Source organism: Pongo abelii, chromosome 1 (assembly GCF_028885655.2).
Source record: "Pongo abelii isolate AG06213 chromosome 1, NHGRI_mPonAbe1-v2.0_pri, whole genome shotgun sequence".
NCBI lineage: Eukaryota > Metazoa > Chordata > Mammalia > Primates > Hominidae > Pongo > Pongo abelii.
Window position 1 is genome coordinate 225,854,189 of NC_071985.2, and position 27,733 is coordinate 225,881,921.

Consider the following 27,733-nt stretch of genomic DNA (forward strand, 5'->3'; position numbering starts at 1 on the left):
AAATAACCAGAAATGGACCTTGCCTGCGCTGGGGGACCTTGCCTCCCATTGGTTGGGAGATGCCCAGTATGCTTTATGAACACTGTATATTATTCTTAAAACACCTTGAGCTGTTAGGAAACCAACCCCATTTTATGAGTAGAATTAAATGGGACATGGAAGGGGGGAGTGCTCACCCAGAGCAGTTTAGATTGAGTCAGCAAGAGAAAGGAGGGTCCCCTAAGCCACTGCTCTTTGTCACGCTATGGTCTAATCAGAAAGGCCCAGATGATGTGGATGCTATGGTTCCTGGCTTTGGGCTCCCAGTCACACAGGCCACACTAAATAGGATACTGCATCTTACTTGGCATTTATTACCCTTGATGGAGGCGGAAATAAGAACTATTGTATTTGGATCTTCCTAGAGCAGTTGGTGAACTGATGGTGCACTAGACTAAAAAATTCACAGAAACATCTGGAAAGGTAAGATCAAGTACTATAAAGTGTAGGACAGTTTCTGGCAAAGTAGCCTCCTTCTTGGTAGGTTGAGTCTTTGGGAACTTGGGGACGAATCCCTGCAGAAGTCCTATCTGAGCACCTTGCTATTCCTTCTCATGAGTAAGCCCACCACATTCTCCTTCTCCTACTTTCAGGATAAACTTCATCATGGTATTTTGGTGCACATCTTCATTGGGTAGTATCCAAATATATTTTCCACCATCTCTACATGGTTTAGAATCCTTTCATTTTCTGTGAAATAGAAACCCTTGAAAATGCCCCCAGAGAATGCACATCGTGTTCTCTGAAGCACTCTGTCGCTTGCTTTGGTTAGAGGGCTGCTTCACGAAGAGCTGAAACTTTGCTCGCAAACATCCCTCCAGGGCTGGTAATCTTCCAGACAGGATGGCCCGCTTGATAGAAATGTTTTCAGCACAACCTTGCAGCAGATGTTTGCTGTGGTCTGCTGGCGTAACAGATGCTGACCATAGCTCTTGAGGGCTTCCACGTCCCTCATAGATCGACTCTACTGCTAGTGTGAGTTATGCATACTTCGGGGCCATAATTAAAGCTCCTAGATGGAGGGGTGGGGGTAGATACTGGCTGTGTTCAAAGCAGGTGTTTATGGTTGATAGGAAAGGGCAAATGTTTTGTCTTTGCTGAATTTTTAGAAAGCTAGGAATGAAGAGTGAGACCCAGCGGAGAGGAAAAAGTTTTGGCTAAGCTTGTTTTTATCTAGATAGATTAGATAGATAGATAGATAGACAGACAGACAGACAGGAAAAAGTTTTGGCTAAGCTTGTTTTTATCTAGATAGATTAGATAGATAGATAGACAGACAGACAGACAGACAGAGAGATAGAGATATTCATTTTCCAGGTTAGGTAAAAATATAAGCATAAAAGGATTTTTTAAAAAAAGGATTTTGTTAGATTCAGCTTTTTTTATTTTTTCGATTGTGTATTTTGTTTATTTCTATTTCTTACAAATGCCCTCTGAGATTTTTGGTATCAAGAATGAGTCATTAACCTCTTGAGCATGTACATGGCTTTTTAGGTTATTTCTTCACAAGGTAAGTCAAGTTGTTATTAGATTTCTTTATACTCATTCATCTTACAGATATTTACTGAAGATCTGTAGAATGCTGAACGTTGTGTGAGGTGTGAGAAATGCAGCAATAAACAAAAGACATGTTCCCTGGTTTCTAGAATTTTAATTTTTTTTTTTTTTTTTTTGAGACAGAGTCTCACTCTGCTGTCCAGGCTGGAGTGCAATAGTGCGATCTTGGCTCACTGCAGCCTCTGCCTCCCGAGTTCAAACGATTCTCCTGCCTCATCCTCCCGAGTAGCTGGGATCACAGGCGCCCGCTACCATGCCCGGCCAATTTTCATATTCTTTAGTAGAGACAGGGTTGGCCAGGCTGGTCTAGAACTCCTGACCTCAGGCGATCCACCTGCCTCGGCCTTCCAAAGTGCTGGAATTACAGGTGTGAGCCACCGTGCCCGGCCTCTAGAATTTTAATTCTATGAAGAAGACAGATTAGGTGAATAATTAGATATATAATTATAAATTCTCTTAAGTGCAATAATGGAAATCTGCTGAGTATTATGAGAAATTATAACAGGGGGGCCTAACTTAAGAAAGGAATATCTGAAGATATTTCATTTCAGTTATGACCCCAGGGATGAGGAGGGAAGGATAGAATCAGAAGAGCCCCACAGGCCAAGGGATCAGCCTGTACAGAGGCCCTGGAGAAGGATAGGCTTGGAACTCAGGGGAAGCTGAAAAAGTAAGTGTAGCTGGAGTGTATGGAGCAAAAAGGAGAATGGAGGGGGGTGAAGTAGCAGTGATGGGGAGAGGTCAGGTCATGGAGACCTTGCATGCTCCATGGCAGTAATAGCATGTCCTGAGGGCCTCTCAGGTGCCGGACACTGTTCTCAGTGCTTCACGTGCATCGGTTCATTGACCACATAGATAGAATGCTGTGTAACTTACCCAAGTATGTACAGCTTGGAAATACCATAGCTGGGATTTACTCTCAGGCAATCTGGCTTTACAGTCCATGCTGTTGAACACCTCGCTAGATTTTTGTGCTGAGAATGTGACAAGTTAATAAGGAATCTCAAACAGGGAAGTAACGTCAGTTCTCCTGTTTATTTTGTTATTTTTAAGACACAATGTGGAATTTGGGTTGTAGTAAGTCAGGGGGAGTGGAAACTGGGCGCCAGGTAGGAGTCAGTGCGATCATGGAAGGTGACCCCGAGATTGGATGAGGGTGGTGGCAGTTGAGGCAGACAGAAGTACAGTTTTTTTTCTTTTTTTTTGAGATAACATTTTGGAAGGCAAGATTGGTGAGATTTGGTGTTGAATCAGAAGTGGCAAATCAGAGAGGACAGCGTCAGGGAGGACCCCCAGCTGGCACAGGAGCCAGTGGGTAGGGGAAGCGCTGCTTGTTAAGATGGGGAGGTAAGTTTAGGAGGGAGAAGTGAAGATCAGGAGTTCCCTCTTGTGTAGCTGGTTTTGAGATGTATGTTTGTTTTATGGAAGAATGGATTCAAAATGTACATCGTTTAACTGGATAAATATGATTTTTTAAAAATAGTTTTAAAAATATTTACTAGATAGGAATTAGTTGGGAGAATTTTGGACTTAGGTTTCTGGGGCTCTGTCTTCACTACTGTTTGGGTCCCTGAATGAGACTGATAAATTAGTGCCCCTTCTCCCTTCCCCAAGTTCTGAAGAAAGAGAGATGGGTTCAAAATATTACCTATAGTTATTGATACAGTTCGGACTATGGGACATAGATTAGTGGGCAGGGGAAGAGCCTCCCCTGGAGAAGAGGATCAAAAAGAGCAGCTAGCTCCCAAAACTACCAGGGCGCTAAACCATGCATGCCAGGTTGGTTTTTTCCACTCCCCAAATAAGCAGCTTCCCTACCTGGGGTGGGGTGACGACTGGCCAGAAGTTGTGCCAAAGGCCTCTCTGTACGTGGGTGTAGCTGTCTGGAGTGGGGTCTCTGCTCTTCTGTATGCCGTCGTTCTTGTCAGATGTGTCACAGGATGCCTCTGGGTTCAGATGTGGTGTGGTTGGTTGTGGCACATGGCTCTGTTGACACCTGTGGAGTAGTCATTTTCAGCCTTATCTGGAAGCACAGCTCTGCTTATTTTAGACTGATTTTGATAATTTTGAAGATTTCGTGTCACCCTTCCCAGCTCACACACGTCTTTCTAAGAAGTGTCATTTCATAAGCACTGTACTTTCCTAAAGATAATACAATACTGAGGAAAACAGTGATCCTAAGAAAGAGAAGGGGAGGTCATTTGGGTTTGAAGAGCTGGCACACACAAGTGTGCTCCCAGGTGGGAGTATCCCTGCAGTGGGTGTGCTGTGGAGCTCGGACAGCACCTTTAGAGTGGGTGGGCAGGCGGCAGTGGGGAAAAGTGAGGTCAGGTGGAAGAGAAGTCATTAAACCCCTTACCTAGCTGTCTAATGAGCAAGGAAGTACTTGCATATCATTTCCACATTATCTGTAGAGAAGAGAAGCCTTTCTTTAAATGCAGAATTGGAATATTTGACAATCTTCTGGTTTAAATTTTTTTTAGTTAAATATTGAAGAGTTACAAAAGAATGTAACGTTTATGTATGGTATAAAAACAGCCACACGGTGAACTGTCACCACCACACAGCTTAAGATTGCACAGACTGTTTCCTCTCTGGTGCAATCCCCCGTCCTTTCCACTCAAAGATAAACACTAGACTGGATATTCTGCTATAACCCCCCTCCTTTTCCTTATGGCTTGCCTCATAAATGTGTACTGCTACACAATATATTAGTTTTGCATGTCTTTGAACTTCCTATGAGTGGAGTCATGGAGGAAAAATGTCCTGCACCTTGTTCATTCCCCTTTATCCCGAGAGGCAGCTCTGCATCCTGTGGTACTTCACAGCCTTGTATGAATAGAACATCTTTTCCTTCTCTTTTCTGCCGTTGATGGACATTTCAGTTGGTTCCAGTGTTTTGCTGTTGCATACAGTTCTGCTGTAAACTTTCTTGCACACATCAGTTGGTACACATGCACACGAATTCTTTAGGGTATAGTTAAGACAATTTTTGAGTTACAGGTATGCATATCTGCTATTTTACCAAGAAAAGCAGATTGTTGTTGTTTTTCCAGCTGTATATAAGAATTCCAGTAACTTCACATCCTAGCCAACACTTGATAGAATCAGACCTTAAAATGCTTACCAACATTATAAATTTGAAATGTCTGAGTGATTTTAATTTGTATTTCCCTGGTTTCCGGTCATATTGGGCATCCTTTAATGAGTTTATTGGCTATTTGTGTTTCCTCTTTATGAAGGGCCTATATAAATCTTTTGCTTACTTTTCAATTGGATTGTCTTTTTCTAGATTTGTAAGAGTTCTAGATACTCATCTTAAATAATGTGTGTTGCAAATACCTTCTAGCTTGTGGCTTATCTTTTCACACTTTTTATGATTGGTTAAAGATTAATATGTTGTTAATTTTAACGATTTTATCCTCTCTCCTTAAATGTATCAGTCTTTATACTTTGAGCTTTTATTTGTAAGAAATCTCTCTCGGTCATTTAGGCAGTCTCCTGTACTTACTGTTTTCTAAAAGTTTTATAATTTTGCTTTTCATATTTAAGTTCTTAGTCCCTGGGTTTGGTGATTGTGTAACATAAAGAAGGAGACCAGATTTACTTGTTTCTGTAATACATCACCAGGTGTCCCAGTGTCATCTCTGGAGAAGTCCAGCCTTTTCTCCACTGATTTGTGTTGCCAGCTATGTCAAAGTGAAATTTCCGTAAGAGTGTGAATCTGTTTCTAAGCTGTTTTGTTCTGTTGGTCTCTCTGTCTATTCCAGTGCTTCACTGTCTAGCTTTAGGATAATTGTTGATAGTTGACTTGGCAGGTCCCCTACCTTTTACTTGTTTTTCAAGAGTGTCTTGATTAGTGGCACTTTATTCTTCTTTAAAATTTTTAAAATCAGCTTGTCTTGTTCCACAAACTAACCAGCTGGGATTTTGAATGAAATAGTGTTGAATCCATTTGAGTACGTTCCCTTTATCCGTCTTTTTTCTACTTTTGAAGTCCTTTCAAGTCATATTTTTATCCTCTCTCCTTTCCCTCACACTACTTCTGCACCCAAAGTTGCAGCTTTTCCCCTGAGAGAATATATAGTAGATTTCAAAACCTTTGTCTTCTGTGTTAACTCTTTGAGGTAAACTTTACTTGAAAATCCAACACAAAGAATTTGGGCATTTGAGGAGTTTGTATTTCCCTGGTTACTAATCATATTGGGCATCCTATAATGAGTTTATTGGCTGTTTGTGTTTATTTTTCATGAAGGGCCTGTGTAAGTCTTTTGCTTATTTTTCAATGGATTGTCCTTTTCTTTTTCATTTGTAAGAGTTCTAGATATTCATCTTAAATAATGTGTGTTCAGTTCACTGCCTTCAGAAAGGGAGCTCTCTGGCTGTTTGGGATTCTGTCTCGGCTGGTTTTCAGAGCTCAGGCCCAGGGAGTGGAAAGCCTTATTTGTGTGGCTTTACTGTCTGTATGAGACAGGGCCACACAAGCTCATAGGACCTCAGGAATGTTCTCATTATTGATAATGCCCAATGTGGGAAGGATCTCTTGGCTTGGGATGAGAGGGGTTCCTAAGAAGTTCTCTTGGCTCTATTTTATTCTTATGATTTATATAGGAGCAATGGTAATTTTTTTTTTTTTTTTTTTTTTTTTTTTTGGTTTCTCTGATTCTAAAGAAAAATTTGTGAGGAGAGAATAGTTAACCGTAGTCCTACAAGTTTTCTTAAATATCTTGATATTTTGACCAGTTGGGATATAAGTATTCATGAAATTTATAAAAATTTTTGTCTTCACCTACATGGAGGCTTAGAAACTACTGCTCCTTTGTGGTTCTTTCGACTGCTGTGAACCAAGAAAAAAAAAAAAAGAAAGAAAGAAAGAAAAAAATATATATATATAAAAGTTTTTTGTTTTTTGTTTTTTTGTTTTTTGTTTTTTTGTTTTTGAGACGGAGTGTCGCTGTGTCACCCAGGGTGGAGTGCAGTAGCGCGATCTCCTCTCACTGCAAGCTCCACCTCCCGGGTTCACGCCATTCTCCTGCCTCAGTCTCGCGAGTAGCTGGGACTACAGGCGCCCGCCACCACGTCCAGCTAATTTTTTTTTTTTTTTGTATTTTTAGTAGAGACGGGGTTTCACCATGTTAGCCAGGATGGTCTCGATCTCCTGACCTCGTGATCCACCTGCCAAAGTGGTGTTTTTTTGTTTGTTTGTTTGGTAGAAGGCTTCCCTTCAAGAAATAAAAGCTCTCCGGGTAGCTGGTCAGGCGTTCTGAGGCCACAGTTGGTTGTGTTGTGTTACATTGTTTTGTTTGGTCACCAGGAGCTGGAAGTACATCATTGTCTGATACTCTTCAGGGTCCTTTTGGCATCTGGGGAATTCCTGTATTTCCTTTGTGTTAATGTAAGGCAGGATTTAAAACTCCATGGTAGCCTGCTCCTGGTACCATTCAGTTTTTTGCAGTTGTATCCAGGGTCTCCCTTGGATCAGTTGTGATTTCTGCTTAAAGCACAGAGTCAACTTTCCCTGAGGCCTCTTGAGGGTTCGGAACTGTGTAGCTGCACAAAGGGCAAACGGGCAGTCTGAAACTCTTGAGGAAGGAAGCATGGGGCTGTCAGTAGAAGTTAATAATCAAGTTATTTCTTACACTGTGATGGATGTTGATATTATTAATTCAATTGCCCATTTATATGTGAAACTCATTTTGATTTTAGACAGTGAACATGTTAAATTCTAAAATACAATTAGAATAATTCAAGAGATATATTTTCCTCGGTGCTTCCTCTAAAGAACAGCATAGACCCAAGGCCATGCTTGACTCAGTCTTGCTAGGAATTCCAAGGAAGGAAGATGGAGGACACAGGACCTGTGGCTGGCAGAAATAGCCCTGCAGAGCTGCTTTTAGATGGGCCCATAAGGAAGGTGCAGGCACGAGAGACTTGTCAGGTGCTGCCCTGAGTGCACTTCTAGATTGTCCTTGAAGTCAGTGTGGTTGTTGCATTGGCTGAGAGCTGTACCCATGACTGGCATGTTGATGGCCAGCTATTGCCCTCTGCCACTCAGGAACGCTGGTCACATGCCACTGCCATTCCTGCCCACAGCAGGAGACAGAAAGTTTAGCTGGGACTGAAAAACAAGTAGCCCAACCTCTTTATTAGTAGCCTTCTGGAACAGGTGAGTAAGAGTGTACAGAACTGTTAATTGTAACTAGAGGGAGCAGAGAAAATGCCTTCAAAGCATCTGGTTGTGATGTCACAGCCTTCTGATCCAGATCATATGTGACAAGACTTTTTAAGTGCTATTCATCAGTTCAGATATTCATCACTCCTATCTGGAGTTAGCATACAACCGCTCATGTTTGCTGTTGCCTTAAGCAGATCTCATTTACCTCTTTATTTGCTGGTGTATGAAAGCACTGTTTAAATGATTGCTTGAGTTCCCAGGAGAGGATCCCTGCTCTTCTTATTAATGCCCCTTTAAGATATAGGTGTTTCAGTACCTCATTGCATCCAGAGAAGCATGTTCATTTTCTGAGCACATCAGCACATCTCTTTACCCCTATAGAGGGGACAGATTACAGAACTGACATTGTATCCCACAAGAAAAAACTAGGGCAGCAGGAACAGGATGCGCATGACTCAGGGAGAGATTGGACCTCCGTGCATCCCAGCTTACACGTTCCCAATCACACAGCCTAGAGGGGTAGAGGGACAGCCACAATGTGGAATAAACAGTAGGACCCCGACCTGAGGAAGCACTGGACCCAAGGAGGCTTTGGGGTGAGGTGGTTGATTGTACAACCCGTTCCCTATGCTCTTCTCAGCATCAGAAACAGATTCTTTCTAGCTTAATTCTAAAGAGTCTTTAGACCTTTCTACTAAGAGAGTTTGTAGTCTAAGCCACCAGTTTTCATTCTGGGGTGTGTGACACTCTAGTGAGCCCCACATTATCATAAGTGAATATTTTTAAAATTCGGCAATAGAATTCATTGTAGTTGGGCATACATTTTTATTGTATTTTATTTTATTTATTTTTTGAGACGGAGTCTCACTTGGTCACCCAGGCTGGAGTGCAGTGGCGCGATCTCAGCTCACTGCAACCTTCACCTCCCGGGCTCAAGCGATTCTCCTGCCTCAGCCTCTTAAGTAGCTGGGATTACAGGTGCGTGCCACCACACCCGGCTAATTTTTGTACTTTCAGTAAAGTTTCACCATGTTGGTCAGGTTGGTCTTAAACTCCTGACCTCGTGATCCACCCACCTCAGCCTCCCAAAGTGCTGGGATTACAGGTGTGAACCACCGCACCTGGCCATTGGGCATAAATTGTAACCTAAGTGTATGTTCTTCGACACATTTAAGAGTGGAGTGATGGTGTCATAAAATTAAATAATGGGACGTTGTAAGTCCCTTAAGCTGGACCTTTCCAATCTGTGCATCAAAGCTAATTCTGCATTAAAGTGCAAGGACGGCTCACAAACCCCATAGTTGCCTGATATAGATTGGCAGGTGCATTCTCTCAGTTTCATTTTTATTCCTGCTGAAATGTTTAATGATCTTGTGTGGCGTCATTCTGTTGCCGATTATGTAAGAGTAGAAGTTGGACTTGGGCGGAGACAGGCTTCTTAGGTGGCCTCAGTGGGCTGTTGGGCATTTATGGTTCTGCTGGTTGCAGCTGGGATCTTCAGACAGAATACTCTTCTCCTTGACCAGTGCTTATCTTTCAGATTGTGAACTGGGCCCAGACACCATTACCATTCACCATCTCTAACATTCCCTTATTCTTTGACTACATAAGGCGCTGTCGTTTTAGGGGAAACATGATAGAGGAAGGAAGTTGGTTGCAGAAACCATTTTTTGAAAGACTTTTTTTTTTTTTTAATTCAGTCAATTAAAATAGTCCTTTAAGGTGAACTTAGTTCTGAGTTTCTGGTCGTTTTCCCAGATGGAAAAGGATTTTTAAGAAAAAATCCTGTCACTTACTGAGCATGTGTGCCAGGTCCTTTTTGGCACTTTCATCCTCACCACAACCCTATAAAGGAGGGAGCTCGTGGCGAGGCAGCCCAGGTTTCTAGATAAGGAGAGTCTCGAGGAGGTTCCTTAACCTTCCTGTGGTTGTTTTTCTCCATTTTTAAAATGAAGAAACAGAGGCCAAGAGAGGTTAGGGAATTTGCGCAAGGTCATACAGCCAGTGGCAGCCGTTCTCACTCAGAGTTCCGAGAGAGGTAAGCCTCAGAAGCCAGGCATCCATTGTATGTAACGTAGTAACATCTTTCCTGCGCATCTAGAAAGGTACTTGTTATGTTTCATTCATAGGAGAATTGAGAAAATATTAATAGTCACTTCATTTTAAGAACTCCAGTTGAAAAGGGCTAGACAGTCAATGTTTGTTCATTGTTTTTCTCCATTCTTTCCCAGCATGCGCGCACGCGCACGTGGCTGAGCCAAGGCCTAAGCTGAGGATTGAGTTTCCTTATTCATGTGGAGGCAGCTGAGAGTGCCACCTGGTCCTGAAGAAATTGGGATACTTGTGGGCACAAAGGTGGACATGAAATCACTGGAGCGAAGCTGGTGGAAGCGTTGACCACTGCCGTCGGCAGAGAGCTGTCATTACTGGTGCTTCAGGCCACAGCCCAGCAGGCTCTCCTTGTTCTGCTTTGTTCTGTTTTCTTAAGAGCCTCGCAGCATGGCTAGCTTGCAGGCACAATCCCAGAGCCTCTTGCTCTCTGTCTGCAGGAAGTCTCTACGTGCTCCAGCACACTGAAGGAATTTGGTGCTCACTTTCTCCTGCTTTTGAGCTTTGGTCCTGTGTTATTACTAATCCTTAGAGGAAGATTTTGACTGTAACCACTTTCCTGAGTGCTCTTAAGTCAGGTCCAGAGGATTCTCACAGTGTGAAATGAGAAAACACTCAGCCTCAGAAAAATGGAAGTTACTCTTTTAGTGCCAAAGTGTCATTGGACCACAGTGCAGCTTGGTTAATTCAGGTTAAGACTTAGCCCCTGGAACAGTGTCAAGCCAAGGCTTGTGTGGTTTCATCATAGATATGTAAAACAAAAAACACATGTGTTCTGATAAATTCCAAGCGCACATTAGTGCATATGCGTATGTGCAGGAACACTACCCGTAAGACTCTTGTTCTCATTTCACACTTGCGCGTCCCCGGGGCTGGGGAAGTCATTTTCATTTTTGAGAGTAACCTTAACTAATTAAATGGATCAAGGGACTCTTTGTGTTTTGTTTTCATTTTGTTTTGTTTTTTACTTTAATGTACAGATAAATTAAGGGAAGTAATAATTACCTTGAATAATTTTCATTCTCATAACTAATTTTCCATCTATATGTGTTTAGCTCAATTTTGAAAAGGTTCACTGAAAGATTTCCAAATTTCTTACCACTGAAACTGAGTTATTTCACTTTTATGACTGTTAGTGACTTCTCTGTTTTATGTATTTCTGGTGCAGTATAATTCTTCTATGTCTGTGTTCAAATTAGCATTTCCTGAGCACCCATCTTGTGTCAGGCACTCTGCTAATGATTGCTCAGGTTACAGGGTTTAGAGTGGCCACATCCCTGTTCACCTGCAGCTTAGAGTCCAGTCGGAGGAAAGGGAGGAGGGGATCGTGTTATAGACATAACTCGATATCCTGCAGGACTCAGTGATGGATGAGCCACAAAAAGGTCACAATTGAGTGAGAGAGTTGGTAATCATGGAAACAGGCGCATCAGAAACTCGCTTCCTATGGGTCAGTAAAGAGTGTGTGTGAGGCGGTGTGGATGACAGCAGATAGAGCTGGCGGAGTGGGCCAGCAGCAACCAGGAGAAGGCGTTCCAGGCGTCTGCACCCAAGAAGAGCCTGGGGTCAGAGGCAGGACATTTGGGAAAAACCATTGGTCCCTTTTGCCCAGGGAAGGACTCAAGAAGCCGAATGTAGTAGGAGATGGAGGCTCCCAAGCCCTGGCAGACAGTACAGCAGCGCTGAGCACTTTCAGGACCAGGACCCCAAGGTCCAGCTCTGGAACGCCCCTCTCTGCCCTGACTTTGGTTCCTCCATCAGCAGAGGGGCTCCTGGGCCATGGGCTCAAGTCTGAAATCACCTTAAAGAGAAATCTCTACCTTTCTGTTCTCCTTCATTGCTGAGGATTTTGACTTGTGTTGAAAAGTTTCTGAAGCTTTCTGCAGCTGGAAACTCAAGCTTTTAAAAAAGCTCTTGATGGGCCAGGCTTGGTGGCTCACGCCTGTAATCCCAGCACTTTAGGAGGCCAAGGCAGGCAGATCACGAGATCAGGAGTTTGAGACTAGCCTGGCCAACATGGTGAAACCCCATCCCTACTAAAAATACAAAAATTAGCCAAGTGCGGTGGCACGTGCCTATAGTCTCAGCTGCTCGGGAGGTTGAGGGAGGAGAATCGCTTAAACCCAGGAGGTGGAGGTTGCAGTGAGCTGAGACCATGCCATTGCACTCCATCCAACCTGGGCGACAGAGCAAGACTCTGTTTTGTTTAAAAAAAAAAAAGCTTGTTGACTTTTGGGAGTTGTGTCTGGGACCTAGGCTTGAGCAGTGAGGACGCAGAGCTCATCATCAGCATGGCTTGCTCTGAGGCTCTGTTAGAGATTCTGATGCCGAGAGAGGCAGGCCTTTTGCCATGTGGGCATGAAGGAGAAAATTACTTCCCGAGAGAGGGCCAAGGGCACCTTTGCATCACAAACCAATCTCAGCATAAACATGCATGGGTGGGAGGGATGGGGTTATGGTATGTTCTGGGAGCACAGTGACATACCTCCTCCTGCCACATGCCATGTCAGCCATGAGGTGGACGTTGGAGTGGGGTGACTGAGGTCACCCATCATGACAACAGTGGTGATTTGTCTCCAGAACAGGAGCGGCCAGGATTTGATGCAGGCTAAGGTGTGCTGTGGTGAGTTTGTGGCATACGTGCTACATTAGGTGAAGTGATCCCACCCAGCCCCACAGGCTTCCCCACTACATAGCGTGTTGCAGAGATCTAGGTCTGTCTGGCCTTCAACTTATGTGTTAAATGGAAAAGGAAGCTCCTGGCTCTCCTTTGGGGAGTTAGCCCCATCATCTTTGCAAATTCCCTTTGGGGTAGGGAGCGGCTTCCTAGAGTCTCTAGACAGTGACCCCCGTGTGCTCCCTATGGGCCCCACATGCATAGCAGCCTGCATGGGGTGGCGCTGCCAGTCCCACACTTCCTGGGCCTCTTGAGGGAGAGCCAGCCGCCCTCTGTAAAGAACCTTTGAGGAGACCTAGATATGGACCAGGAGAGAATCCTTGGAGCCCGTATCACAGTCACAGTCAGAGATTTGGAGATCCATGGCTGTTTTCATAAATTACACCCGAACCCCTGGTGGTTCCCATTGTGTGTGTTTTCTCAACTGCAGTGTGCCTGTTGATGTGAGGAGCCCAGAACAGTGTCTTGGAAACCCCTGGAACCACAGAGTTGTGGTGGTCAGAGAGCCTCACACATTTGTCTGTCTGTGAAGTGTGGGCTGCATGACCCTCTTTTCCCTGGTCGCAGCTTCATGGGAGGCTGTGCGGGGCAGGCACAGCCCCATGGAGCTGGGCTCTTGCCTGTGGAAACTGACCAGAATTAAGTGGTCAGAAACAGGCCCACAGAGACTCTGGAGGGTTCTTCCTTTGTGTTCTGCTGGCAGCAGTTTTCCTTCCCATCTTGTGGTTCTCTTCCGTCCCCCGTGTCCCTTCACGCGAGCCAGCTGTCTTTAGATCCACAGCATCTGAGAGCTGTTCTGGAGTTGGGCTGGTTCTCCTGGGTCAGAATGCAGCCGTCCTGAGGGAACTGTGTGGCATTTGCCCTTTAGAGCTGCTAGGATAAGCTGCGAGGTTTGGCCCCACTTAAAGTAGAAAATTATTTTGCTGTTTCCCATATTACTCTACCCTTTGGCACCTGTTCTTCTCCCCCAGCAGACTGCATCTTCACTGCTGGCAGTCAGCTCCATGAGCCCCGTCTCACAGCCCAGGGCTTAGAGGTTCATTCAGCAGGCCACACTTCTCTGCTGGTTCCTCTCCTTTCCTCGAGGCTCACTATGAAGCCCTGTCCTTAGGTTTATGTATTAGTCTGCTGTGGTTGCCATGACAGAATACTGTAGACTGGGTTGCTTCAGTGACAGAACTTATTTTCTTACAGTTCTGGAAGTTGGAAGTCCAAGACCAAAGTTCAGTAGGGTTGGTTCTCCTGAGGCCTCTCTCCTTGGCTGTAGATGCCATCTTCTCCCTGTGTCTTCCCGTGGTCTTCCTTCTGTGGGTGTCTGTGTCCTCATCTCTTCTTATAAGGACACCGGTCATATTGGATTAGGGCTCACTTAACCTCATTTTAACATAATCACCTCTTGGAAGAGCCTGTCTCCAAATAAAGTCACATTGAGAGGCCCTGGGGGTTAGAACTTCAGCATAGGAATTTGAGGGAGGACACAGTTCAGCCGATACAGTTGCATAAAGACAGCTGCAGTCTCACCTTCCTTCCTGGAGCTTCTTTGCTAGAAGGCTCTGTGAAAGAATGGCTCTGGCTGCACGTTTGAGACAAAAGCACAAAGAAGCAGGGGCCTGGTTTGCAGGCTTGCCTGAATTTTTCTAAGATGTTTGCCTTAGGTTAAGTCCAAAATTCAGGTGAAAGAGATGAGACATTTCACATCTTGAAGAGGGTACACAGTACTGTAATTGTGTTTTTGTGCTTTGAAGTGTAATTTTTGTTTCCGCTCCTTTTATTAAAGGTAATACCGTGACAAAATTAAGTACCCTTTCTTTTCCTTTCTTTGTATTGAGGAATTTTAAAATTCAACTTGCAGAAATGGATTATACATGATAATTTGCTGTGCATCCATAAAAACCATAAAATAGAAGAAGAAGTGTTATTAGAGTAGCTGTTCTCATTTCCTGGCAGTCATTACATGCTTCCAATACAAAAACATTTTTCTCCTAACTATCTTTTCTGAGCTCAAAAATGGATTTCCCTCCAGCCCCTGTCATTCAATTATCACCTCGGGAAATGCACAGATATAACTGATGATCCCTTTCAAACGTCCTGCGGCAGGCCTCGCTCTCTCATCCTTCATCGTTTGTCCCGCTCCCGTCATTAAATGTTACATTGCCGATGTATATTTTATAGGGTGACCCTGACGGATGTCACTTTGATGCTGTGCAGGGATAATAAGATTGCACATATAATGAAAGGCCAATAAATAGAAAAATGTTTACGAGATAGAGAATGGTAGTTTTAACAGTTTTATGGCTTTCGTTTTTTCTTTCGTCTCCCCCTTTGCTGGTAGAAAACATCAAGAAAGGTGAGGTGGCGATAGAACCAACGGCAGTGAAATCCCACTTGCCCTGTTTCTGAACTCTAATAAAATGAATTCAGGAAATAATGAAGTGTTCAGCTTGTGGGAAAGAAAAGTGATGTCAACAAATGAATTCTTAGGGTTTGGGAGGCGCTACCGAGAAAACAAGATTTTTCTGGTATTAGCATTATTACACTTAAAATATTTACAGCCTATATTTAAACAAACAGTTCAGTAAAACAAGAAATAAACCTCCAAGAGGTTTATAAATAAAAGCCTCCAAGGGGGCCCTTGTGTGTCGGTTCCATGTAATTGAAATCGTGTCAGAACTGCCCAGGGCTTCCAGGCCAGAGGCTGGGGTGATTCCCCTCATGTCATGGGAGTCTTTCAGTTCAGCCTGGGCTTTAGACTGTTTTGCAATGGCCTCAATCTTTGCCTTCAAATGAGTGGTTTCTAAATCTGTTATTTATTTATTTTTAAATTATTTTAATTACTATTATTTTTTAGTTAAGTTGAAGTTAGGAAGCCACTGTCAGCGCTTCCTCACTCAGCAGCTTTATTTACAAATAAACAAGCAAACCAATGGTTATCTATTGCTTGATCAATGAATATAATTTTTTTAAATAGATCTGCTTGCAATGGGTAGCCACAAGGTCATAGAGGTTCAGCAGACCCACCCTGGGATCCCTCCAACACCTGTATGGTTTTGAGCCGCAGTTCAGAGCCACTGATTTAAATAGATACTTCTAGCTGGAAGCAGTTTGGAAAGATGCTTTGTATAGTAGGTGTACGCAAACATCTTTTTTTGGGCAGAGCCCATATCTCTTTAGGGACTCTACCTTGTCTAGACTCAGGCATCACTGCTTTTGGATCAAGAAGCAGGTGAAGGCCACTTTTTGGCACATTTCTGGGACATATGTTGCCTAGAGCCAAAAGTAGGCCAGAGGGCTTCTCCTATATCAGAAACTGGTGGGTGGTGTGAGGTATGGTAAGTAGGTAGTGAGGTGGGGAGGGTTCATGATTGTAGGCTCCCAGTGTCTGTCTCATGTCGTCATAGAGGTTGTTCTTGGTGCAGGAAGCAGAAAGCGTTTCTATAGACGTGCATAATTCTGAATCTTCACTCGTGGCTACCAAATGTGCTTCTGATTTGGGTGCCCCCGAAGTTGCTTCAAGCAGATGCAGTTCTGTAGTCCATGGGTGCTGGTGGGGGGGCTCTACCCTGAGCTGGGAAGGCAGGCATCCTGTTGTTACCAGGATGCACAGGGATCTTTTGTGCTCTTCAACCATAACTGCTAAAGGTCCAGGTATGAGGATTAAGATGCTATTGCGTTGAATTCCAGAGATTCCAGAGATCAAAGATAGCCCAAATTTGCCCCCCTCACTTAAAAAAATCTAGATGGCTATTTCCTCTTAGTGCTTTAAACCATGATGGTCAAACTTTTTAGAGCAGCAGCACAGCAGAGTCTAAGGTTAAGGGCGTTAGACTTCATTGATACTGAGCTTGGCCACATGGCTTCATCTCACTGTGCCTCAGTTGCCTCATTTATAAAGCAGAGAAAATGATGGTTTATCTATTTGGGAGTCTGTGAAGATAAAATATAAATAAAGATGAAGATAAAGTATATGTAAAAGATAAAATATATATTAAGATATAGAAAGATATGGCTAGCTTAGTTATCATGGTAGATTTCATAGTAAAAGGTTGTTTGCTTGTTTTTAAATAAAGCTGCTGAGTGAGGAAGTATTGACAGTGGCTTTTGAGTGAGGATGCATTTTCAGTGGCTGCTGAGTGAGGAAGCATTTTCCGTGGCTTCCTAAGCCACCATTCCATGATACTCACCTTCAGAGCAGCCACTTCCAAACATCGGCACGTGGATTGCGTTTTCACTGGCCCATGAGAAATAAATGTAGCCATTTTTCCTAACAGTAAATGTAATCAAAGAACTTTTTTTGTTTACTTTTTTGGAGATAAAATGTCATTTCTTTTATGAAATAATGATGAGATCAGGAGGCAGTTACCGCTAATGACCTTACTTGGCAAAATAAGAAAGTGGCAATTCAGTATCCATTTCTTAAGTTTTATCCTTTTAATTTCAGATGAATTTTAATTCTCCAGAAATAATCATTTCATCAGATGTTTACTGAATACTTATTCAAGATGTTGTCTTAGACCTGTGGGGTACTCACAGATGAGATGAGCATGTACTTTGGCAAGTTGGGTGGGCCCATGTGTGGTTACAGCACAGGGGCGGGAATGAAAAGATGTAGGAGTGAAAATTGTGTGATGCCATCCAGTGGTGGGGGAGTGAAGTGAAGGGAAGGCTTCTTGGAGAAGAAGGCAGCAAAGGTGATGAATTGAGTCCTGAGTGATGAGGAGGACTATAGGGCCTGGACAGAGGAGGAGGTGGGGGTGGTATGGGGCTCAGGGGCTCACCCGGCAGGCGGGAGAGTGCCGAGGAACAGAAAACTGGCCATTGTGTTTGACATAAGCCAAAGGCCGTGAGGCAGGGGAATATGGTAGAAGGAAATATGGTAGAAAGGAATATGGTAGAAAGGTCTTCCTGTAACACAGAGAAAGGCCCAGAAGAAGTAGTCAAGCAGCTGGGCCTTTGTTCCTTAGGCCCTGAGGAACCTTTGACTGTTTGGAGAAGAAGTGGCAAGGTACTAGCGGGGCTTTGGGAAGACTCACCTGGTCTGTGTGCAGCGTGGGAGGGCTGGCCCAGGGAAGAGCTATGGCAGAACCTCAGGTCCAGACGTCTTGAGTGGAGGTGTGGGGCCAGGGTGGGATCAGCAAGTGGCTGAGTTCATCAACCAGAACAACACAGAGCTTAGGAAATCTCATTACAGTGTTCAGTGTTGGCAGAAATCTTGAGCTATTACAGTTCCTTTGCACTGTACAAATGTAGTGGTAATAATTGTAAAAAAAATTTTTTTAACTGATTTTTTAAAATGTTATGAAAAGGTGCCTGGGTAAGGAACATCTTCATGAGTGTCTTAGACTGGCCCCACCTATTTACAAGTTAAAGCCACAAGACCTTCACGTACTTCCCTCCTTTCCCTTTGCCTTTCCCCAGAAGAGGATCTGGAGGTGGCACCGAGGGACTGCCTTGCCTAGAGGCAGCTGCCTCCTCACTGTGGGCTTCCTCGTGGGTGGCGGTTTAGATCAGAGCCCTTCAGCCTCTTGAACGTAGGAGGCTGAGATTTCAGAATTCCACTTCTCTGCGTGTGCCTTCAAGCACATCATCATTCTCCCTGCTGCACTCAGAGACCACAGAGGTGATATTTAACGATTAGCAGCAGAGCCTGCTGACAGTGCCAGGCTCCTTTAGGGATTAGAGGATTCGGTTGGTTAACAAAAGGAGGAGCCCAGGAGAACAGTGCTTTAATTACCAGAGTTGTTACTGGAAGACAACCAGTTGCCTGCTGGAAAAAGATCTGTAGAAGGTGGCTGCTCCTGAATATCGCTGCTGGTTCTGCCCAGTGCCCGGCTTCTCACCTCAGATGTTCTGAACAGTTGTCAGATCCAGCCCTTGAATCGTTGGGGAGGGAAAGGAAAGAATGACTCGCATAGGATTCCATGCCAGGAAATGCTCCTGACTGCACTCGGCAGCAGCGTTGGAGCACTGCAGTTAGAGCAGCTCTTCAGGGGACAGCGTCGCATGCAGACTTCCCTGGGACCGGCTCTCAGGGCCACAGCTCTTTCCTCATGGCCTGCGTCACTCTCTGGGCCCGGGTTTAGGAAGCAGCTCTACACCGTATTTCTTTCTCCCTCTCTGCCCTACATAATTTGAGGCCTTGTTTTTTATTATTTGTTGCTTGCTGGGATTTCTCCCTGAAAAAACATACCTTAAAAAAAATTTTAGATCTCTCCACTTCAGTACGGAAGGGGTGGATTTCTTCATCCCCTTTACGTGGACCACCAAGAAAGGAGCCAGATGATCACTGTGGGGCATTTTTTCAAACAAAAGTTTAAGCAGGGGAATTCTAATTGCACATTAGCACAGAGAGTTAAGGCATTGTATAGAGATTATTTAGCTGCTCCTTCTGTATTCATGTGAAAATATTTGTTTAGCCCTAGAAACAGATAATCTTGTGTCTTAAAGAATTAAAATGATTTCTTCTAAATGCTTACTTTTAAAACTCTGCGATGGGGTCAGGTGCGTACAAGGATGTGCACTCAGCAGCCCTGCCCCTGGTGGCTCCTGTCCCATCACATAACTACAGTCTGCTCAGCTGACAGTGGCAGGTGGGCTTCGAGGACCTGTGAAATAGCTTCGGAAAGAAATTGTGTTTATAATCCTGTTATCCATGAGAAGCTTCCAGGCCTGCCTCCTCATCCCCTTTCTCTCCGACTGCCCCCTCCTTTTTAGTGGGCGATGCGTGGCCCCGAAAGGGTGCCCATTGGAAACTTTGGTTGTGAAAAAGAGAGGAGCTGCAGCTGACCCTCACCAGTGGCACAAGGCCAGAGCCTGGGCACATGTGACATTGCAGGGATCTGGTTTAGATGCCTGCCTGCCTGTATCTCCCCTCCGTCTGCATGGGCAAGAGGCAGGAAACTGGTGTTCCAGGGCCTTCCTTAACATAGCTGTAAGGCCAGCAGTCCTCATCATTCTTTGCTGTTGGTCGTAAAACTGTGTTGTGACAATGGAAGATTCTCACTGTTCTCTGTGAACTGAATTGAAAGGGGGTGCGCATACGGTTATTTACAAAGGACTGAGTCCTTCTTTGGCTTAATTTAAAACACACACACACACACACACAATTTGAAACACACACACACACACACACAACACACACACACACAACCTGATGGTAGGTGGCAGGCTGCAGACACCCTGGATGCCATGTGTGGGGGTCTCCAGACCTCATCTTCTATTGCACTCCCTCCCCTTCCTCAGGGGGTGTCCAGACTTCTTGGGTGATGTGGTAATAATGATATAATTACCAAAAAAAGTGGGACTCAATCTTGGGTGTACCCTTATGCTTCTAATATGGGACAGCAGAAACCATTGATTTAACCTTCTCCTGTCTCCACGTCAGCCTCTCAGAGGATCCTGTCTGAGGAGTTCATGCTGGGCTCGGGCAGAAGAGAAGCTGGGCCCCATACTGTTTGAAACAGGCATCCTTGCTACGAATGAGCCTTTTATACTCAAAATGCTTCCAGTGCCTTCCTCTTCAACAATCTGTTCTACTCTTTCACTCCCCCATGCCCCTAAAGAGAGAGAAGACATGTAGCTTATCTTACTTTAAAAAAAAAATTATTTTTTTTAATTGGGCAGGACAGGTTACAGGTTCTCTTCCTGTAGCATTCCACTGCCTGCGGGAAATTAAATAGCAGTTGTGTTGGTGGGTAGTGTTTTAGTTTACCAAATGCGCACAGGTAAATTGACCTGTTGTAAAGTCTGGGAGGAGACCCTGCTCACATCTGTGCACACATGCACATACACGGGGCACCCACTTAGCCCCTGGATTGGGTTGCCTATCACTTACCCAAGATAAAGCAGAACTGGACCTGGCCAGAACAGCAGAACCAGTATTAATACCTGAAATGGGTACAGGCAGCCTCTAGGAGGTAGGCAGCCCCGGCCCCTGTTGCTCCAGCCCAGATTGCCTAGGCAGCAGAGGGAGCTCTTAAAGACCTGCGCTGATGTCTTATGTTGTGTCTGTGTGAACTTGATAGAGTCGCAGCCTAACCCTGGAGGGGGCAGAAGTAAAGTGGTGGCTGAGGAGGAGAAAGTGGCCTGAGCCCAGCAGGCCCCTGGGTGGCAGGAGTGGCTGCCGCTGAGCTGTTCCCCCACTAGGCCCGGAGTCAGCTGACTCTGCGTCCTTAGCTTTTTCCTTCTCTCCTAAGGCCCTTCACCCAGGTTGCCTGGTGCCAAGCAGCTTACTACTTCTTCCCTCTCTCTTCTTCCACGTGTGGCACTCCCTTCCCCTTGTTTTTCTTTTTATGGGAAATTAAAGGAACCTAATGGTGCTTATTTTCCTAACTCCGTCTTAGTGTATAGCCTGGAAGGACACCTCTGCTGGGAAGAGACTCCTAAGTCCAGGAGCCAAGCTGCTGTCATTGCCAATGGCTTTTTGCTTATGACCTGTGGGAAAAATTTAGCCCCCCCACCGCCAAAAGAAAAAGGAAAGGAGAGAGAATCTGCTAAATATAGCCCAATGGATTTGAGCACTTCTCTTGGCAAGAGCTGCAGTCGGGAACACTGTCAGTTGGAGATGACTGCGCCCCCTTCCTTTCCCGTTTCTGCCCAGGCACTAAACCAGTTGAGTTCCTCATGCTGTGTGCAATTATAGCACCGAGACATAAGATACGTTGACTGTGAGACCTTGTCGTGAGATGAGGTGAGAGCATCAGGAGCAAAATGATCATTATAGGCCATTCATGTCGACAACATTTATACCTCTGTGTTTGCTTGCAAGCAAAATCAGGAGCTAATTTGCAAGGCTGCCTTTGTGGAGCTGCCTTTTGATTAATGATTGCCTGTGTTAATGTTTCAGTAAGCTATTGATTTCTGCAACAGCTTTTGTTCCCTGAATTTATGTGCAGTGGGTCTCTGCAGCACACACTATGCATGTTTGATTAAAGTTCAATTGACTTCATTCCTGGCGAGGCCTCTAGCTGCTTCACTCCCTATTTGTAGAACCAGAGCTTTCCTCAACATGCTCTTTTGTTTGTGCTCAAGACCTTGCCACCCATGCAGTCACCAATATGCCATTTCCAATCCTAGACTCGCTCCATTCCAGTGTTGAATCCCTTGGTAGACATAACAGTGGTTGAGAGGCAGCTAATAAAACCCGGCCTGGATTTGTTGTTGTTTTTCATCAGCTTTATTGACGTAACCTGCCATACATGGTATGAATACCATAAAAATGTACCCACTTTAAGTACACAGTTTGGTGAGTTTTGACCACCATATACATTTGTGTCAGTGACACCACATTCAACTTACAGAGCATTTTCATCACCCTGGAGTGCTTACCTGAGTTCTTTTAGTTTCTTGTCCCCCACCCTCCAGGCTCTCGGCAACCACTAGTTTGGTTTTTGTGATTTCTGGGAAGGAGTCATGCAGCACCCACCGTCCTTGTCTGCCTGCTTCATGCAGCACGGTGGTGTTGCATGTGTCAGTGGTCTGTGCCTTTTAATTGCCAAGTTGTAGTCCAGTGAATGTGGGGATACCATTATTTGTTTATCCATTCTCCTGCTCGTGGGCATTTAGGTTGTTTCCAGTTTGGCCTGTTAAGAATAGTTTCTGGCCGGGTGCGGTGGCTCACACCTGTAATCCCAGCACTTTGGGAGGCCAAGGCAGGCGGATCACGAGGTCAGGAGATCGAGATCATCCTGGCGAACACAGTGAAACCCCGTCTCTACTAAAAATACAAAAAAAATTAGCCGGGTGTGGTGGTGGGCTCCTGTAGTCCCAGCTACTCGGGAGGCCGAGGCAGGAGAATGGCATGAACCCAGGGGGCGGAGCTTGCAGTGAGCCGAGATAAGCCACTGCACTCCAGCCTGGGTGACAGAGCAAGACTCTGTCTCAAAAAAAAAAAAAAAAAAAAAAAAAAAAAGAATAGTTTCTATGAATGTATCCGTGAAAGTCTTTGTGTGAGAATTTTTTTTTTTCTTTTGGGTAAATAAGAGAAGAATTGCTGGGTTGTTTGGTAGATATCGTGGTTTGAACATTCTGTATTTCCACCAGCAGTGGATGACAGTTCTGGTCACTCCGTCACCTTCCTGAATTGTAAGTTTACCGTTCTTACCACCTGTGACTTCACTGCTGTGGAGGACAGTCCTTCCTGCCTGGTCATTTTCTTTTCTTTTTCTTTTTTTTTTTTTTTTTAGTAAAAGGCGAAAGATTTATTCGATCTGAAGAGAAACCAGTTGCCTGGTCATTTTCATCCTTGGCACTCAGATGGTGAAATCTGTTCTAGACTACTTCTTTAAATGTCAACAAAAAGTTGACGTTGATTTCAATGTTAGATTTCTTTCTTTTGGGTCTTGATTTTTTTCACTTGTTGGCAGAGATCAGTGAAGCCAGGAGCAAAGGTTTGAAAGTTGAGCCTTTTTTCTGTCTGGCACGGGGCAGTTTCTTACCTCACTGAACTCTGGCTTCTTGTTTTTAAGTCTTCTTTTATTTTTTTAAAGAGATGTCCTCTCGCCCTGTCCCCCAGGCTGGAGTGCAGTGGCACAGTCGTAGCTCACTGCAGCCTCAGCCTTTTGGGCTCAAGTGATCCTCTTGTCTCAGCTTCCTGAATAACTGGTATTACAGGCACACACCACCACACTGGGCTAATTTTTTAAACTTTTTTTTGTAGAGATTGTTGCCCAGGCTTGTGTTGAGCTCCTGGCCTCAAGCAATCCTCCTGCCTTGGTCTCCCAAGTAGCTGGGACTGCCAGTGCACACCACCATGCCCAGATAATTTTTTTTTTTTGAGGTGGGGGACTAAATCTCACTATGTTGCCCAGGCTGGTCTTGAACTCCTGGCCTCAAGTGGTCCTCCTGCCTTAGCCTCCCAAAGTACTGGTATTACAGGCGTAAACTGCTGCGCCTGGCTTCTTCCCTTAACCTGGGATCTGCAGGTTACTATCTTTTACGGCCATTTCAAAACATATATATTTGATAAATAGAAATAATTGATTATAACTGTGTGTAGCAATATTGCATTATAGACAACTGCTATTTAGAAAAGTCAGGTTGCTGCTTTTTAACAGCCTTCAGGTAAGACCCGGAGGCATGGCAGAGGCTCAGGTACCACCTTCTCACTCGATTTTTCTCTCCCGTTTTTGTTCCCTTTTGTCTCCTATAGCTTTGCATTTCTTCTTACATCCCAAGCTTTTTTTTTTTTCTTCTTTGAGACAGAGTCTCACTCTGTCGCCCAGGCTGGAGTGCAGTGGCGCGATCTCGGCTCACTGCAAGCTCCGCCTCCCGGGTTCACGCCATTCTTCTGTCTCAGACTCCCGAGTAGCTGGAAATACAGGCATCTACCACCATGCCCAGCTAATTTTTTGTATTTTTTTTTCAGTAGACAGGGTTTCACCGTGTTAGCCAGGATGATCTCGATCTCCCTCAGGTGATCCGCCCGCCTCAGCCTCCCAAAGTGCTAGGATTACAGGCGTGAGCCACTGCGCCTGGCCACATTCCAAGCTTTTATCATTCAGTAGCCCCTAAAATGACTTGGACTGAGGAGGTAGAAGGAACCACTGTGAGTTTTTTCTCATTCTTCTTTCAAGCTCTGGAATTGAGCTGTGACTTATCACAGCACCAGTTGCCCTTTTGAGCTCATGAAGCATGACCTTGGACAGAGCATTTGGAGTGTGACTGCTCCCTGCCTTGATTTCTCTTCCATATTTTCTCAGAGGAAAACCGGACACAAGTCAGCGTTTATGTCAGCAGTGATCTTGTAACCCCCTAGCAGGATTTACAAATCTTTTCCGTCTAGCCAACACCCAAGGATCAGTATAGATAAATGCATTTCCAAGTCTGGAAAGCAGGAAATGAGAAGAGCTAGGAGGTTCACAGATCATGACCTTAGGGGCCAGGATGCTCGTGCCCGCTGGGACAGTTGTAGCTTGCATTCCTAGACTAGCATGGGGGAGAGAAGCCAGTCGGAAATTCCAACGGCAGTATCTGCATTTCTCCTTATCATTCAGTTACCATCTCATGGAACCAAGGGGTGGGCACGTGCGCACATACGTGTAGGAACATGAGTGTGCTTGTCTCGAGGTGACTCCCTGGCCCCGCTGGCCTGGGGTTATGCTTCACCTGCTAGGTATTGGTGATCAGGAGTAATTTGTGAAGTGTTAAGTGCTTGGGGAGGTTGAGACACATCCAGGGCTCCAGGAGATACATGTGATGGGCGTTATAGGCCAGTCAGCCCTCCTTCAAGGCATTCCCGACCTCCTTTAGGGACCACAGCTGTGGTCCCACTTCTTAGAAAAATGCCCAGGCATAAGATGCAGCTGTGGGCAGTCAAGTACTCAATGCATGGCATCCCCTGCCTTGCGGAAGCCACCCCCCCACCTAAAATCTGCCCACTTCTCTTGTCACTGTGTTCTGAGGCCATTTCTTCTGGGGGTGTTTTGGATGAAACCTGGTCTGATTGGGTGAGTTTGTCATGTGGCAGCTACACGTCTTTGTTTGGTTTGTCTATTTTAGTCCTTCCAACACTAGTCTTTCCATCCCCCACTTTCCCCTCTCTCTTTTTGGCTCCTCCATTCACAAGACAGTGTTTGATGAGACAAAGTAGGGGTGCGGGTACCTCCAAGACAACTCCCAGCATCTAGTCGCCAAGCTAATAGACTTTCTACAGTGTTGATTTAATTAGAGGAGAACAGGGTGATCTGTGCTCTCTCACTTGGCTGTGTTTTTTTTGTTTTGTTTTTTGTTTTTTTTTTAGTTCTAGGTAAAGAGACTTTATCTTGGGATGTTTAAGAAATCGTCTTTTGTTTGTAGGGTGAGATGGCAGCCTGCAGCGCCCTGAGGGCTGGGGGTGCCCAAAGTACCCTTTCTTTAAAAAGCTTACATTTGCTATATTTCCAAAAAGATGTCTTGCTTTTGTTTTTGCTGGGCCAAGAAAAGAAGCCTGACCTTGTAATGTGTGACATTTCACCTTTGCATCAGCACCGCTGTGTGTCTGTCCTCTTGTAGTCTTTCTTTGTCAGTGTAGTCTTTCTTTGCCAAGCCCAGTCCTTGCCTCTGGACGTCGTGCCGGCATGTCAGATGTGGGCCTTCAGATGGAGCCAGGTGGAGGCTGTGGAGCAGTTTCCTGAGCGTGCGGTCTCTGTTCTCCCCGACCTTCTGTTTGGCCCTGGTTCCTCACCACCTGGGCAGTTTGCTTTGGTTGATTGGTTGTTTCTGGGGGAGTCTAACTGGCCGGGCATTTCCTTCTCACACCTGTGTGATTTCACTGGCATTACTGTAAAGAAAGCATCGTTGTGTTCACACACATGCACAGACTCACATGCGCACACAGCTAGAATGTAAGCTCCTCGTGGGCAGGAATCTTCTCTCTTTTTCGTCCATTGTGGATGATGTACCTCCCATGTGTACAACAGTGGTGGGGTCTGACATGGCAGACACCCAACAAGTACTTGTTCTTGGTGTCTGGAAGTCAAGCTGTGCTGGGCTGAGGAGGCAGGCCCCATTCATGCAGTCCACGGGCAGCTCAGTGGCTATTGCTTGGGCAAGCCCAGTTCCTCTCCCCACTCCAGGAGCAACCGGTCTTTACTCTCATCTCTGGCACAGCTATTACACACCCAGCTTTCCACTCTGGCAGAGAGGGTGCGGTGGGGCACGGAAAAGCCCCAGGCCCTCCCCCACAGTCACCCCTTCTCTTTTGCAGGGGGAGCTGATCACCTTCTATTACTATTGGAAGAAGACCCCCGAAGCAGCCAGCTCCCGAGCCCATCGTAGGCACCGCAGGCAGGCCGTGTTCAGGAGGATTAAGACTCGCACTGCGTCCACACCCGTTAACACACCCTCCAGACCCCCGTCCAGTGAATTCTGTGAGTAGGGGTCTTGGCAGCACCGTGGGTGGAGGGGAGACTGTTCACAGGCAGCCTGTCCCACTCTGGGCCCGTAGGAGCTGATGGCTCCGGGAAGCATGAGGGGGTGTGCACCCGTGCTCCAGTGCATGTGTGAAGCCTGACCTAAATATAGACCGATGGTGGGGGCAGGGAGCAGGACAAGGATTCAGGAAGGAGACTTTAAAACATTATTTGTACATTTAAATATTTCTCATAAACTCAACATCATCTTAGGTTTTTACAAAAAAACATACGTCTTGGCCTGGGATGTTTTTGGCCTTGTCCTGGGAAGGTTTTCCATTTGACAGATGATGTACTTGATGTCCTGTTTGAATTCTCATCGCACTTTTGGTTGTAATAAGATCAGATTAACACTTTATGCTTTTTCCTCCTGCTTTACCAAGATCCTCTTTTTGGTCCCAGTATGATGTACAATCTAATGATGCTGGAGCCCATGCCTTCTCACCCCTAAACTGGGATGTAGCAAAAGTGCCTTATAGCTCTGTCCTGGCCCGGGACGCTGAACCTGAGGGGCACCTGTGTTGCTCATGCAGGCGACCAGAAATCATCTAGCAGGACTGGTGGGGAGCGCTCGGTGAAGATGGAATTTCTTAGGATTGCCTGGGCGTATTAGGGAGGGGGGCAGTATGGACGCGCTTGTCCCAGTTCAGACTCACCCGTTACGGGCATCAGTGGCAGGGCAGGCCCTTGAGTATGGCGCCTCATGCACAGGCCCTCTGTTCTGGTGACTGACACTGAGGAGCTCGAAGTGGTCCTTTACAGACACTGTCCTACCTCGGCCTGTGCAGCCAGCCGCTCTGACTGGCGGCGAGAGCTTGCAGTAGGCCAGAGGTCACAGGGCCCCCGCCACCCCCGCCCCCCGCCGGCCTTGGCTGAGCGTGATGGTGTCTCCCTCACCCCAACTATGTGCCTGCCACGCCCAGTGGACCTAAGTTCAGCCAGTGAAGATGACTTCGACAGTGAGGACAGCGAGCAGGAGCTGAAGGGGTACGCCTGCCGCCACTGCTTCACCACCAGTAAGTGGCCTCGTCACGCTCCTGGGTCGGGGCGGGGGCACAAGCACTTCTATGTTCTGAACATTTCATGCATCCAGCTGGAAACCTGCCAGGGACAGTACTTGATTTGACATTTGCATTGTGCTTTGGGATTAAAGAAAGTTAGAAATGTTTAGTTTACTTTACTCCCCGGCTTGGCAGTCGGTATGGAATACTGACTGGTAGGCAGGACAGACTGAGTGGGATTGGGGATTGACACTGTAGTTCCTAGGAGCTTGCTGCCAGCTTTTCCTGG

At 45.5% G+C, this 27,733-nt stretch overlaps 1 protein-coding gene and 1 long non-coding RNA gene across 29 annotated transcripts in view; one reads left to right on the forward strand and one right to left on the reverse strand.

The window, feature by feature from the left end:
* Positions 1 to 27,733, forward strand: part of RERE (arginine-glutamic acid dipeptide repeats) — a 466,431-nt gene that overhangs the window by 426,633 nt on the left and 12,065 nt on the right. For all 28 annotated transcript variants that reach the window (XM_054556896.2, XM_054556977.2, XM_054556960.2 and 25 more), the window contains 2 exons: positions 26,239 to 26,401; positions 27,367 to 27,459. In XM_054556896.2, the coding sequence (XP_054412871.1) occupies positions 26,239 to 26,401; positions 27,367 to 27,459 (256 nt within the window). The remainder of the gene's footprint in view (positions 1 to 26,238; positions 26,402 to 27,366; positions 27,460 to 27,733) is intronic.
* Positions 1,713 to 13,685, reverse strand: LOC129059763 (uncharacterized). Its single transcript, XR_008525849.1, has 3 exons — positions 13,512 to 13,685; positions 3,415 to 3,592; positions 1,713 to 2,000 (listed from the first exon to the last, which is right to left on the reverse strand). It is a non-coding gene; the product is annotated as an uncharacterized LOC129059763 (long non-coding RNA).